Source organism: Entelurus aequoreus, linkage group LG23, assembly GCF_033978785.1.
Source record: "Entelurus aequoreus isolate RoL-2023_Sb linkage group LG23, RoL_Eaeq_v1.1, whole genome shotgun sequence".
Lineage (NCBI taxonomy): Eukaryota > Metazoa > Chordata > Actinopteri > Syngnathiformes > Syngnathidae > Entelurus > Entelurus aequoreus.
Genome location: NC_084753.1, coordinates 14,303,491 through 14,318,045, shown reverse-complemented (window position 1 = coordinate 14,318,045; position 14,555 = coordinate 14,303,491). Strand labels below are relative to the sequence as shown.

Here is a 14,555-nt window from a genome sequence, read left to right as displayed (position 1 = left end):
GAAATTAAATATAGTGGAAATTGATAGAGTATATGAAACTAAATTCTTGGGAATAATAATTGATCATAAATTATGTTGGAAACCGCATATTGAATATATAAAGGGAAAAATATCCAAATCCATTGCTATTCTTTATAAAGTAAGACACATGCTGATTAAGAAATGTCTGCATATGTTATATTATTCTTTTATTTTTCCATATTTAACATATTGTGTTGAAGTTTGGAGAAATGTTTATAGAACAAACATAGACCCAATAATTAAACTTCAAAAAAGGGTCATTAAAATAATACACAAAGCGTGCTACTATGAACATACCAATTCATTATTTATATGTGCTAATGTGTTAAAATTTTCAGATATTGTGTTTTTAAAAACAATGGAAATTATGTTTTTAGTAAAGAACAACAGCCCTCCAGCTTGTATTCTTAAGTTATTTCAATTAAGAGGAGAAAACTATAATTTACGGGGGATATTGATTTTTAAAATAGGTAAAGTAAGAACGAATATAAAATACAAATGTATTTCAGTTTTAGGAGTTAAATGGTGGAACAAGCTCAGTGATGAGTTGAAGACATGTAGTTCTTTGTAAAGGTTTAAAAAAAACCTTGAAAGGTGAAATAATTGAAAATTATAAAATATAGTAACAATTACTTTCATCCCATTGATTTTTTTTTTTTAACGTTGATGTTCCAGGCAATCTAATGTTCAGTGAATGTATAGGATAGGCAAATATTAACTTTGGCTTCAGTCTATTCCTTTTTCGGTCATTCTTTTTATTTTATTTTATTTTTGTATGTAAATGTCTATGATTGTTAAATATGTATAATCTGTACTATTAAACTGGTCACACAAAATGGTTAATGGTTGATGGTTGATTATATGACCAAAATAAACTTATTTCAGTCATTCATTCATTTTAGCCAGTTTTGAAGATTTGTACTGTAACTAAAAGTCATGGCTACTGTTACTTGAGGCTAACATGCTAATCGTTAGCATTATGCCAGTTTTGTAGCTATACATACATAAATACGGCAGTGTGCTCTAGCGGTCAAGCTAAGTAATTATGTGCCTATGGGCCATTTAAGGCTATGCAATACAACATGTTGTACAGTATGTTCAAAATAAATCATAACTTGTTTATTTCTAAATCAGATTACATGCAGAGTACTTTATCGTCAATGTAAAACATGCTAAAGTCATGGATATTGTTACTCGGTGCTTTCGAGCTGTTAGCATGTTAGTCAATTTTGTAGGTTTATAACTAAAAGTCATGGCTATTGTTATATTGCTAGCATGTTAACTGTAAGCATTTAAGCCAGTTTTGTAGGTATACATAACTAGTTACAGCCTATGGGACAGCCATCTTAGTGGGGGCCACTTTCCCATTTAAGGCAATGAAATGCGATGTGTTGTAAAGTATATTCACAATAAATCATAACTTGCCTATTTCTCAATCAGATTTCATGCGGTCTACTTTATCATCAACGTAAAAACATGTGGTATTAATACGTAGTTCAAATGGGCGTGGTGTATTTAGTTATACTTACTATGGTAAGTATAAACCTAAAGTCATGGATATTGTTACTTGGTCCTTTTTAGCATGTTAACAGTTAGCGTGTTAGTCAATTTTGTAGGTTTATAACTAAAAGTCATAGCTTTTGTTACTTGGGACTATTGTGCGTGCATGCTAATTGTTAGCATGTTGGCATTTTAGTCAATTTTGTAGGTATACACCTAAAGCCTGGATATTGTTACTTTCAAGTTAGGGAAAATTGTTACAAATTACTTATTCCTTAGTATCCTTTACTTTATCCAATTATTAAAAATTAATAACGTGTTTAATTTTAGCGTTTGTAAAATGTTTTCAGTATTTAAAGTAAAAACCCATGTTAAAAGTGACAAATTTATCCTGTATTCCCCTGAATAGCAACTAATTTAATTCTACTTCCTGTAATTCCAATTCAACATCATGTGGGGTGCAGCCAAATCAATCAAAATTCCAATTATTCAAATGAGTTCAATGCCATCTGTTACTGTAATATACCTACTGTACCCCAGGTCCACTTGAATTTGACAATTTGCATCACATCTTCTAATTTTTATTTTTTTTTCCTAGTAGCATAATGTATTCTTTCCAGATTTAGTATTTTACAAATTAGCCCTTTTTTATGTGACTGAATTTTTTCTGATTGTTTTCTCGTCCCTTGTTTACAGTTGTTACAGTGTTTTTTTTTGCTGCCCTATGTGCCTTGATTTACCCCCAATTAGAAATAAACTTAATAGTAAAGCCACATTTGTATAAATAATTATCCCCACTCCATAATCCACTCTTAACCCTAATAGATGCCATAGGTAAATGAGATGAGTAAAAAAAACAACAACATGGCCACTGTTTTAGGAAACTTCTTGACGATACATATACTCGTATTCCATTATGACCTCAGTTAGCTTATGCTGGATGGTACAAATCTGTTCAGGTCACAACAAGAAATATTCAAAAAGGATGTTGGTTTAAATGGGTAGGAAGCTATGATTTGAAAAATCCAAATTATATATTTGTCCTGTAAATTGAGCCATTTCAGTCATATTGTGTTCATTTAAAGTTCCGTGCTTGGATAGTTTATTAAATCTTAAACGTGTGAGGACTGATTGACAAATGATCATGCAGCAGAATGGAGCCATCATTGTTTGGAATCTAATTTATCTTACAGGTACTGATTTTACCCGTAGCTATATGTCATGACCATCTTCAGTCAGATGTCATTCAATATGATTATGGTTTTTTATTTGAATTAATACATTTCTATTCTGTGTTTGTTGGGTTATCGCAATCAATAAATGAACAGTAAAAACCATGACTGACAAATTGATCCAAATTAATAGACCAAATGAGGACTGGGTAGAACTATGAAGGGTCATCGGATTCTTTCTCCGTTTCCTCTACAAAACAAGAGCTGATTTGGCCACATTCCTTTTGGTGTCCTGTTCATCTGAGCTGCGAAACATTCCCCGGGCTAATTAGGGTCAAAAGCACTGATTAGCTGCAGCCACTCTGCTGTGGAAAATCATGAATGAATAATTCAAGCTGTCTCTCACTTGTACACGACATCAATACTGGGCCATTCCCGCCACACTGCTGTGCATTCTCATCCCCAATTTCATACCGCTGAAGTTTTTACATTTTATCAAAAGATATGTTTAAAGAATACTGATGGTTTCGATCAGTTTTAGACCAGCATTGGCTATCTTCTTGCACCCCCTATTATTTCTGCTCCAGTAACCGTCTTTCTCTGTCCCTCAGGATATGGCCATGCAGCCCCCAGCACAGAAGGAGGGAAGGTGTTCTGCATGCTCTACGCCGTCCTGGGCATCCCTCTCACCTTGGTCATGTTCCAGAGTGTGGGTGAACGGATTAACACCTTCGTCAGGTATCTTCTCCATCGCCTGAAGAAGTGCCTTGGTATGAGAAGAACCGAGGTCTCCATGGTCAACATGGTGACCGTCGGTTTCATATCCTGCATGAGCACACTGTGTTTGGGGGCGGTGGCTTTCACCCACTTTGAGGGATGGACCTTCCTCCACGCCTTCTACTACTGCTTCATCACGCTCACCACCATCGGCTTCGGCGACTACGTGGCGCTGCAGAAAGACCACGCTCTCCAGAACAAGCTGGACTACGTGGCCTTCAGCTTTATCTACATCTTGACGGGATTGGCTGTGATCGGAGCCTTCCTCAATTTAGCCGTCTTACGCTTCATGACTATGAACGCTGAGGACGAGAAAAGGGATGCCGAGCAGAGGGCTCTCCTTGCTCATAACGGCCAGGCAGGCAGACACAGCCACTGCTCGATGGACCAAGCATCCACTTCCTCCACGCCGTCAGGATGCGTCGGAGGGAGCGCAATCGGTAGCGGCGGGGGAGGAGCCGCGAGCCGGGGCCTGCGTAACGTCTACGCCGAGGTGCTCCACTTCCAGTCCATGTGCTCATGCCTTTGGTACAAGAGTAGAGAGAAGCTGCAATACTCCATACCCATGATCATCCCACGTGACCTCTCCAACTCTGACAGCTACATGGAGCAGGGGGAGGCTTTCTCCAACCCCCTCCACTCCAACAGCTGCATGTGCAGTCTGCAGCCCCACTCAGGCATCAGCTCAGTGTCCACCGGTCTGCACAGCATCAACATGTACAGGAGACTCAATAAACGAAGGAGCTCTATTTAGACAGGACAGCGTGCTTTGAGGCGATGTCCTACTCAGAAGTACCTTGTAGCCTTTTTTCCCTGCTTTTAAATACTGTTCCAGTTAAAAGAAAAGCAGCAGAGTATGTGCGTTGAGGCCAAAATGGGCCAAATCTTCCCTGCTTAAGATAAATCGAGCTATTGACTTTTGTATGGCGTTATTTCTCATAACAGATGATTCAGTAACAAGACCAATTAAAGACAAAAGGAGAAGATCCACACACAGCCACAAAAACCTGGCACATGCTTCCTATGCTGGTCACCAGTTTGGTCACACACTGCTATGGGATGGCCTTCCATCATAGTTGTGTTGGTCATTCTAGTACAAACAGCACACCCAAGCTGATTCCACAAGTGTGTAATTCGGTTGAGGAGAACCACTTCACTCTTTCTACAACCAAATTCTGAAGATAATTCCTGAATCAACGACACTCTATGGTAGGGATGGAACGGTTTATGAGAACAATCGTTTGTGCTGCTAGGATCATGTGTGTTTTCCTTTGTTGCTAATCAGTTTAGAGGGCCAAACGTGGCCAGCCAGCCTCTTCAATTTGGCCCGTGAGATGTCATGAGTTCAACTAAGCATCATTATGAGTTCAACGAAGCATCGCACCGCAGAGTACTTTCAAATTAATCTTAAATACCAGGCGATCTATGAATGCTACATATTTGCTGCTATCTTGTGGACAATGTGAGTAAATCAGATCAATGACCCCTGAAGGTACTTATAAATAATAGCTATGTTATTTCTAATATATTTTTATTTTAATATTTTCCAATATGACACAATCCAAACAACCCCCCCTAGTCATGGTGCAAAAACCCCAAAAACAATTCCAACTAACATAAAGGTCAACACACACGGTCACACATAACACAACCTGCTCACTGAACATTGTGGATATTATGAAAAACGTCTAAACAACATAAAAAAAAAAAATCTAAATTACATTAATTTAAATTCATTAGAGTGCATGAGGGGAAAAATGTAAAACACTCTCTCCACACTTGTGCATGTTTGGCACATTTTAGCTGCTTGATATTTCTGATTGATTACAAAACATTGAGAAGGTCGTCACAGAAGGAAACAAGATAGGAGTCAAACTTTCACATACTCCTAATATCCAATTATATACATTTTTAATATATATATATATATATATATATATATATATATATATATATATATATATATATATATATATATATATATATATATATATATATATACACACTACAGTTCAAAAGTTTGGGGTTACCCAAACAATTTTGTGGAATAGCCTTCATTTCTAAGAACAAGAATAGACTGTCGAGTTTCAGATGAAAGTTCTCTTTTTCTGGCCATTTTGAGCGTTTAATTGACCCCACAAATGTGATGCTCCAGAAACTCAATCTGCTCAAAGGAAGGTCAGTTTTCTAGCTTCTGTAACGAGCTAAACTGTTTTCAGATGTGTGAACATGATTGCACAAGGGTTTTCTAATCATCAATTAGCCTCCTGAGCCAATGAGCAAACACATTGTACCATTAGAACACTGGAGTGATAGTTGCTGGAAATGGGTCTCTATACACCTATGTAGATATTGCACCAAAAACCAGACATTTGCAGCTAGAATAGTCATTTACCACATTAGCAATGTATAGAGTGTATTTCTTTAAAGTTAAGACTAGTTTAAAGTTATCTTCATTGAAAAGTACAGTGCTTTTCCTTCAAAAAAAAGGACATTTCAATGTGACCCCAAACTTTTGAACGGTAGTGTATATATATATATATATATATATATACATATATAAATACTGTATATATGTAGTTACTTTACATTTTGGCCCCCAAAACGTTTGGACATCCCTGGTTTAGAGTGTGTTTGTGTATTTCTGATTGTATGTGTGTGCATCGTAAGCAAAGAAGGATGCTGTGATGTCTGCGTTAACGGCGTGGACAGAATCACAGAATTGGCCAACAAAAACGGAATCCACTGTCAAACGCGGAAAATCATGGAACAGTTAGATTTTGTATTTACACTAATTCAACGGTCAGAGCTTTGGAGACATTTTCAAGTTTTATTTTGTAAGATATAAATAATAATAAGCCCTTTTCCATCGCATGAACTTTTTTTGGGCCAGTGCTGCCATCTTGGAGGACAACGTTTTCTAACCCTTGTGTTTCAGTGATGGAGATACCAATCCACATCACATTACAATAAGGCACTTGTCTGAGAATATTGTCATTCATCCAGGTTATTGTATTCTTAGAGCATTTGATTGATCCCGACTGGACTGTTCAGGTTGTCATAGAAGACGTTTAACCTCTCATCCGAGCAGACTTAATCAGTTCAGTTCTCGTCTGTCAGACTCTCAGTCAGATAGACTAAAAACAAAAGGGCTATACAGGCCAGCTGTAGTCCCTCAGACGATCTATCTTTTTGAATGTGAGCTGATGAAGCCTGCTCGAATGAGAGGCTAAATGTCCTCTAAGACAAACTGAACAGTCCATTTGCGACCGTTTCAGTGCCTTGAGAAAAAAACAAGTCAATAGGCTGTTCTGCATAGGCAGTGAAGATTTGGCACGTTTTATATGGGCTGCTCTGAATCACTTAATAAGGTAATATCGAGGCTTTCCATCGGGTTCATGGTGGGAGTTACAAAGCCATTTCTTACAAAAACTCCAAAAATCTTTAATCTAAAAGACATGTACAGCCTTTCCTAAACCCCTTAAATTGTACAATTGTGTACTTGTAATTTAAATTATTGGTCAAAAATGGACAAATTATACTGTGAGAGAGGCTTTTCAAAGGGAGCACGAGGTACTGAATAAAATGATGTACAGTAAATGAACTGTCTTCAATATTACCACGGCTTGTATATATTTTCACATTTCAGAAAAGGTGAAATCTGTATATATTACGCCACTTTACTAGCAGTCGTTGCTGGGGGAAACTGTTTTCCTTTCAGTATAAAAGTGTCTTTTCTTTTTAGCCCTGCTCGAGCCAATTTTAATAGGCTTCATCTTAGAGATACAGAGATACTTTATGTTAAAGTCAAAAATGATTGTGCATAATCAATACATATGTCATAGCGGTACGGAACACTAGTGACTGTGTTTTTAACCACTGGGCCTCCTCACCACTCCTATCAGACCTCACAGTTTTATACAGATGCATCTATTATATCTTTTTTCCTCCACGTCTGACTTGTATTTACCTGTTGCCTGTTACTATGTTTTCTTATATAGCAGTGCATGCATGTAAACTCACTCTGTACATAGAAAAACGTCATACCGAATTCACTGATGCACCTTGGACGATTGTTGTATGCTTTCGAACACTGGAATTCAGTGTTCATTTCTTTGTTTTTCTATTGAAACCACATTATGTTTTGTTTTATAAATCATGTTTCCTAATGGTTTCATTTTGATGAATCACTTTGCTGTTGATGAAAGAGATTACTGGTAGTACACTTCACTATTAAATGGCCTCAGAGTTTGAACCTCATGCACTTTGCTTGGATAACACTATTCCAAGTCTTCAAACAGTGTCCATCTGATTGACTTGTCTTTCTTTATATTTGATTTTCTTGCGTTTTCTTTCTTACAATGTTCTAGTACACTCGTCAAATCAAAAGAACCACATTTTAACACATCTATTTTTCTACGTGAAGATACTGGTTATCTGCAAAATACTCTTGTTCCTGACAGACGGACTTCAGTCTACAATGTGTGTGGCTATATTGTACATTTCCAGAATGCTTTTACTTTATTCCTAATAAAAATATTTTGAGTTAAAACAATTGTTTCCTATGCTTGTTTTGAGTCTTTTATGTGACATCATTCATGTAACTAAGGTGTTGTTGTAGTTTGTTTACTTACTTCAGAAGTATTACAAGCCGCCACACCTTAAAAAAAAAGTTTTTTTACGTAAAAAAAAACAAACATATAATGTAATGTAGCTTTAGGAATAAGCCAAAGTCTGACGCTATTTCTAAATTAATTGCCAATCTTATGCTAACAATTGGCAGGTATTCCCTCTCGTCCCGAAACACACAACAACCCTTCCTCATTCTCCACCAATCCCCTTTCAGGCACGGACGGTGTGTTTGTGATCATGGGAACAATGAATATCAAGTCAAAACCACATGAACATAAAACATTACCACCTGCAGGTTGTTACAGTATGAATGAATATAAATATGTAGCCTTTTTATTTGCACATTATTTAATAGTGATGCACCGAAAATTTGGCTGCCCACCACCGGAACAGGATGTTGTGACGACGTAGGCAATTTGCACCTGTTCTCTAAAACATAGGTGATAATAACTGGAGATTGGAATCTTTGGGCACCTCATGATTCGATCACGATTCAGGAGATACGATTCGATATTGATGCATCTATAAATTATGTATATCGATGCAGTATTAAATTTCTTTTCATTTTGCGAAATCCACGTTTATCACATGCAACTTTTAAAAACAGTACAATTGTAATAAGCAACAGATGAATTAGTTACCCATTACATTTTTTAAATTAATGAAAATGTGTGCAAAACTGGAACACAAGTGCCCTAAAATAAAGAAGCTGTCAAATCTTTCGTTGAGTTGGCTCGTTGCGGTCAGTTAGATTGTAGAAGTGTCTGCATTACTTTCATTACAAAAAATAAATAATCAATTATTGACATTTACTAATTGATTTTACAATTGACCATGTCCAAATTGCGATGCATCTAAAAATAGATTATTTCCCCCTCCTCAGACCAGGCGTGTCCAAACTACGGCCCGCGGGCCATCATGTGCAGCCCGACGGCGTCTTCAATTTGTCGCCAATGACTACATCAACACATTTAAAGTTTGTTCCTAAATGAGGAATCCGGCCGCAGATTTCAGATCATTTTAGAAGTTAATTTATATGCTACTGCTTTGCAGCCATCTAATAGACAGCATGAGTGTTTCAGGTCATTGAATAATTGTGCTATGAATGAAATCAAGCACAGCATTTATTTATAAGACCTAAAGCAAACAACATTTCCTATTTATGGTGCAAACAAAAAATCGGACCAATACAAAATGGCAACAGACATGGTCACGTGTAACACAATTGGTCAATATTATAAAAAATGTCCATGCACCATAAACATTTTCAGAATTACACCCATTTTAATCCAAAAATGGATGGATGGACGGATAAAGCATGAAATGGAAAAATTCTAAACACTATCTTCACCCTTATCCATGTTTTAGCTGCTTGATATTTCTGATTGATTACAAAACTTTAAGAAGGTCATCACAGAAGGAAACAAGGTAGGAGTCAAACTTTCACATACTCTTAATATACAATTAATTTAACTATTAATTATATATCCATTACATAAATATTATAATATGTACACTTATATTATATATATATATTTACATACATATATATAGTCGAGGTTTCTGTGGTTTATCCGTTATACAGTGCTCAATACCGGGGTAGAGCGGAATATATATATATATATATATATATATATATATATATATATATATATATATATATATATATATATATATCTCGTTAGTTAGTTACTTAACATGCAGTCGGCTTTCGGCCCACAACCAAGTTTTCTTAGCCCAATGCGGCCCCCAGGGCACAAAGTTTGGACACCGCTGCTCAATTCTCAACAAAGTGCATTGTACAATAAGGAGCAACAATAAAAAAAATATAGCAAAACACTTTAATATAAAAATATATGTTAATACTAATTAATAACAAAGATTTGTTTTTAAATGTATTTATACATTTTTTAGAGACTTTTTAAAGAAAATCATATCATAATAGCAAATTATACGATGACGTCATGGTGACCAAGCCCCCACAACCACAGGTATCTTGGCAATCTAGGGGAAACCCTGCGTTGATGGTACTTAAACTACAACCGTAGTTGGTGTGTGTCATGATTTCGGTACAAATTGCTTGTATTCCGACACGTGACTACTTACCGGAAGTGAAAACCAGTGGGGGTCAACCAAGCCAAGAACTATCTGAGTAAAAACAAGGCTTAAATCTTACTGCAAAAAGCAGATATTAGCAAAAAATCTAACTATGTAATGGAATGGATGCCTATACTTTATCAAAATAAGATTTGGTGGTATCAAGAATTATATGTTGGTCACGTTCCCATACATATGGAACTATGGTTCTCCATTCTACAAAACAGATAGAAACTTGGAGAAGCATGGAGGTCTACAACTTCTTTGTGTGTGCTTTGGTCAAGAAATTGGTATCAAGACTCTCCCATATAAATATGCATCGTTTTTGCTCGGGTAAGGTTGCATTACATGATTTAACTTCGACTCTACTGATGTTTGTTGTCGTTGCATGTGCCGTTTACGAGTAGCGTGTTTTTTTCCCCATTTTTATCAAAATATAACTATAGATGTCAACATTGAGTATGTGCTGAAAGATTGCTGCCTTTGGTAAAAGCTTAACTCTGTTTGGTTCTGCTCACATTTGATTTTTTTGTATTTCTACTCGCCGAGTTGGAGTGTCAGCTGCTTTTCTCATAGTTGTTTCGTAAAATATTGCACTCTTCCGCCCTTCTTGCTAACCTCTCCAAGAACTCTGAAGTAACGTTTATCCTTTACGCGATTTGAACGACCCATACAGCCGAAAACAATACAAGCATAGGGCATTGTTTTCTTCGAGAAAAGCTAAATGGCGCCGAGTACGAGAACGGAGCTAGCTTGACCACCACGCATTTTTATTGGGCGGGATGTGAGCCGGTAAAATCCAAGAAATACTGTAGATTATCTGTCAATCTTGAATTGCCCATGCATGCATGCACTTCTACTGAGGCGTTGCTGTCAAACACCGTTCACTCACGCATCGCATCTATCACCAGCGTCAAGTGGTAAACACTTCACAATCAACACGCTGTCAAGTCAACGTATTGACTGATTTTGGAGTGGACGTGTGACATGTTTGTTGCTCAACAGGAAAGCACATGGAGCGTGGCAGTCACAAGAAGCATATAGTTCTCAGAGAAAATACCTCACTTCTTTAATATCCTATTTGAAGCTTCTGTTTTTACACTTTTTGTCTTCTTATTCTGATTCTTTCCCAATGTGATGGCTTTCTGTTAGCACTCCTGCTCCTTCACATCTCACTTCCGTTTGGTTGGATTAGAACCACTCGTTTTTCCCAGGGAAAAACGCCTGGCTGCCTGGACCTTTATTTCTCAAGCAGGGAAAGCCATTAATGGTCTGCTCCACTCTCTTAATCACATGGAGAGGAAATGTCGTCTCATGTACCGAAAGCTGTCTCTCCGGAGGAGCATACCGATATATTGAGTTTTTGTTATGCGTACACATGTCACAATGACAAATTGAACTTTGTGCTGAAGTTTTCAGGTTTTTTGTTTTTTTTGGGGGGTGCGGGGGTCATTTTAGGAACAAACCTTAAATGTGTTGATGTAGTCATTGGAGACCATTTGTCTGTCGGTTAGTTGGCAAAATGACTCAAAAAGTTATGGAAGGATTTTCATGAAATGTTCAGGAAATTTCTGAAATGGGATGAGGGGCCTGATCCAGATAATTTTTACTACCGTATTTTCCGGACTATAAGGCGCACTTAAAATCCTTTTTTCCCCTCAAAACTCGACAGTGCGCCTGATAACTCGGTGCGCCTAATGTACGGAATAATTCAGTTTTTTCTTACCGACCTCGAAGCAATTTTATTTGGTACATGGTCTAATGATAAGTGTGACCAGTAGATGGCAGTCAAACATAAGAGATACGTGTAGACTGCACTATGATGGCAATATGACTCAAGTAAACACCAACATTTTGTATGTTCCATTGAAAATATAGAACATTACACACGGCACTCAAAATCTATCAAAATGTTTTAGTACGACTTTGCTATGAAGCCGCACCGCTTGATGTGCTTCAACATACAAGTATTATTATGGTGTGTGTATAAGGTAAGACATATCTGGCGTTTTGTTTTGCAATATTATGCAAAAGCAACTTTTCTTACCATCTGGTACCTGCTGAAACGTATTTGGGATCGGCATAAATCCAAAAAAATTGGGCGCGTCTGCCTTTGTAGTCCGTGCCGACACCGTAGTCGATAAGCTTTTTATTATTCTCTATCTTCTTGTTATGGGACATTCAAGGCCTACTGAAACCCACTACTACCGACCACGCAGTCTGATAGTTTATATATCAATGATGAAATCTTAACATTGAAACACATGCCAATACGGCCGGGTTAACTTATAAAGTGCAATTTTAAAATTCCCGCCACACTTCCGGTTGAAAATCTCCTTTGTATATGATTTATGCACGTGACGTCATAAAATGCACGGAAGTGTTTGGGCCCTATTGGACACAATACACAAAGCTCTGTTTTCTTCGACAAAATTCCACAGTATTCTGGACATCTGTGTTGGTGAATCTTTTGCAATTTGTTTAATGAACAATGGAGGCTGCAAAGAAGAACGTTGTAGGTGGGATCGATCGGTGTCTTAGCGGCTAAGTACAATACTTACAGCAACACAACAAGGACTACTTACCCTGATAGAAGACGCCTAGCCGATGCTTGCCGCCAAACCCACGGATGAAGTCCTTCGTCGCGCCGTTGATCGCTGGAACGCAGGTGAGCACGGCTGTTGATGGGAAGATGAGGGCTGGCTGGCGTAGGTGGAGCGCTAATGTTTTATCATAGTTCTGTGAGTTCCGGCTGCTAAGTTGCTAAATTAGCCTTAGCGTCGTTAGCAACAGCATTGTTAAGCCTTACCAGGCTGAGAATTTTTAACCGTGTAGTTACATGTACATGGTTTAATAGTATTTTTGCTCTTCTGTCTATCCTTCCAGTCAGGGGTTTATTTATTTTGTTTCTATCTTCATTTGAGAACGATGCTAGCACGTTAGCTCAGTAGCTAAGTGTGTCACCGATGTATTGTCTTGGAGATAAAAGTCACTTTAAATGTCCATTTCGCGTGCTCGACTCTCATTTTCAAGAGGATATAGTATCTGAGGTGGTTTAAAATACAAATCTGTGATCTACAATAGAAAAAGGAGAGTGTGGAATCCAATGAGCCAGCTTGTACCTAAGTTACGGTCAGAGCGAAAAAAGATACGTCCATCCCTGCCTCTCAAGTCCTTCACTGTAACGTTCCTCATCTACGAATCTTTCATCCTCGCTCAAATTAATGGGGTAATCGTCACTTTCTCGGTCCGAATCTCTCTCGCTCCATTGTAAACAATGGGGAATTGTGAGGAATACTAGCTCCTGTGACGTCACGCTACTTCCGGTACAGGCAAGGCTTTTTTTATCAGCGAGCAAAAGTTGCGAACTTTATCGTCGATTTTCTCTACTAAATCCTTTCAGCAAAAATATGGCAATATCGCGAAATGATCAAGTATGACACATAGAATGGATGTGCTATTCCCGTTTGAATAAAAAAAAATCATTTCAGTAGGCCTTTCATCCTCCACTGTTGCCATTTGTAATATAAAGTAGTGTAAAGTTCTTACTTATATCTGTCAGTAAACTCACCATGAAAGCGCTATAACATACCGGTGTAGTGAGTTTACATTATTCACCCAAGGAACTTTAGAGAGTTCAGGTCAAACGGTTTTTCACGGGACACATTTCCGGTGTTGTTTTTCCCGGATGAGGAGATGCTGCTCCGTTATTGATTTAAGTAAAGTCTGAATGTCATTAAAACAGTTAGCTCCATCTTTTGACACTTCTTCCACTCCTGTCCTTACACGCTACAACAAAGATGACAGGGAGAAAATGCTGCCAAAGGTGAGCCACGTAAATAAGACCGCCCACATAACAGCGCATCCGGAAGCGACTGTCAGAAAGCGGCTTGAAGATGATCTGTAAAACATAATCCATGCAACATTTTGACCAAAGAACCACCATTACATGTTATGTAGACCACAAGGAAGTGCTTTCTAATTAGAAAAAATAAATAATAATATGACTCCTTTAATGCGCCCTATAATCCGGTGCGCCTTATACTGTATATGAAAAAAAAATATTTTTTTTAAATAGACCATTCATCGCTAGTGCGCCCTATAGTCCGGAAAATACGGTATGTTACCTTAACCTTAAGTTTACGTTACGAGCCTTTACTCCTCCGTTTGTGTTAGGGCTGCAGCTGTTGACTATTTTGATAGTCGTCTATATTAACGATTAGTCGACTAGTCGGATTATAAAGTGTACATATATTCAGTGGCTTTAATTTAGCCATCAACTTTTAAATGCAGTTTGAGATATTTTTAGGCATGTGCTTACTAACAACACAGATGACTAATTTGTTCATAAATATG

The 14,555-nt window shown here is 37.6% G+C and overlaps 1 protein-coding gene and 1 long non-coding RNA gene across 4 annotated transcripts in view; one reads left to right on the top strand and one right to left on the bottom strand.

Moving 5' to 3' along the window:
• Positions 1 to 5,344, top strand: part of kcnk3a (potassium channel, subfamily K, member 3a) — a 91,050-nt gene extending 85,706 nt beyond the window's left edge. Inside the window, exon 2 of the mRNA XM_062034728.1 lies at positions 3,305 to 5,344. Coding sequence (XP_061890712.1) covers positions 3,305 to 4,224 — 920 coding nt within the window. The 3' untranslated portion in view covers positions 4,225 to 5,344. The remainder of the gene's footprint in view (positions 1 to 3,304) is intronic.
• Positions 1 to 14,555, bottom strand: part of LOC133640979 (uncharacterized) — a 118,194-nt gene that overhangs the window by 86,331 nt on the left and 17,308 nt on the right. For 2 of the 3 annotated variants that reach the window (XR_009824236.1, XR_009824237.1), the window contains exon 3: positions 12,785 to 12,877. The exons of the other annotated variant lie outside the window; for it this stretch is intronic. This is a non-coding gene — a long non-coding RNA (uncharacterized LOC133640979). The remainder of the gene's footprint in view (positions 1 to 12,784; positions 12,878 to 14,555) is intronic. 3 annotated transcript variants of the gene reach the window in all.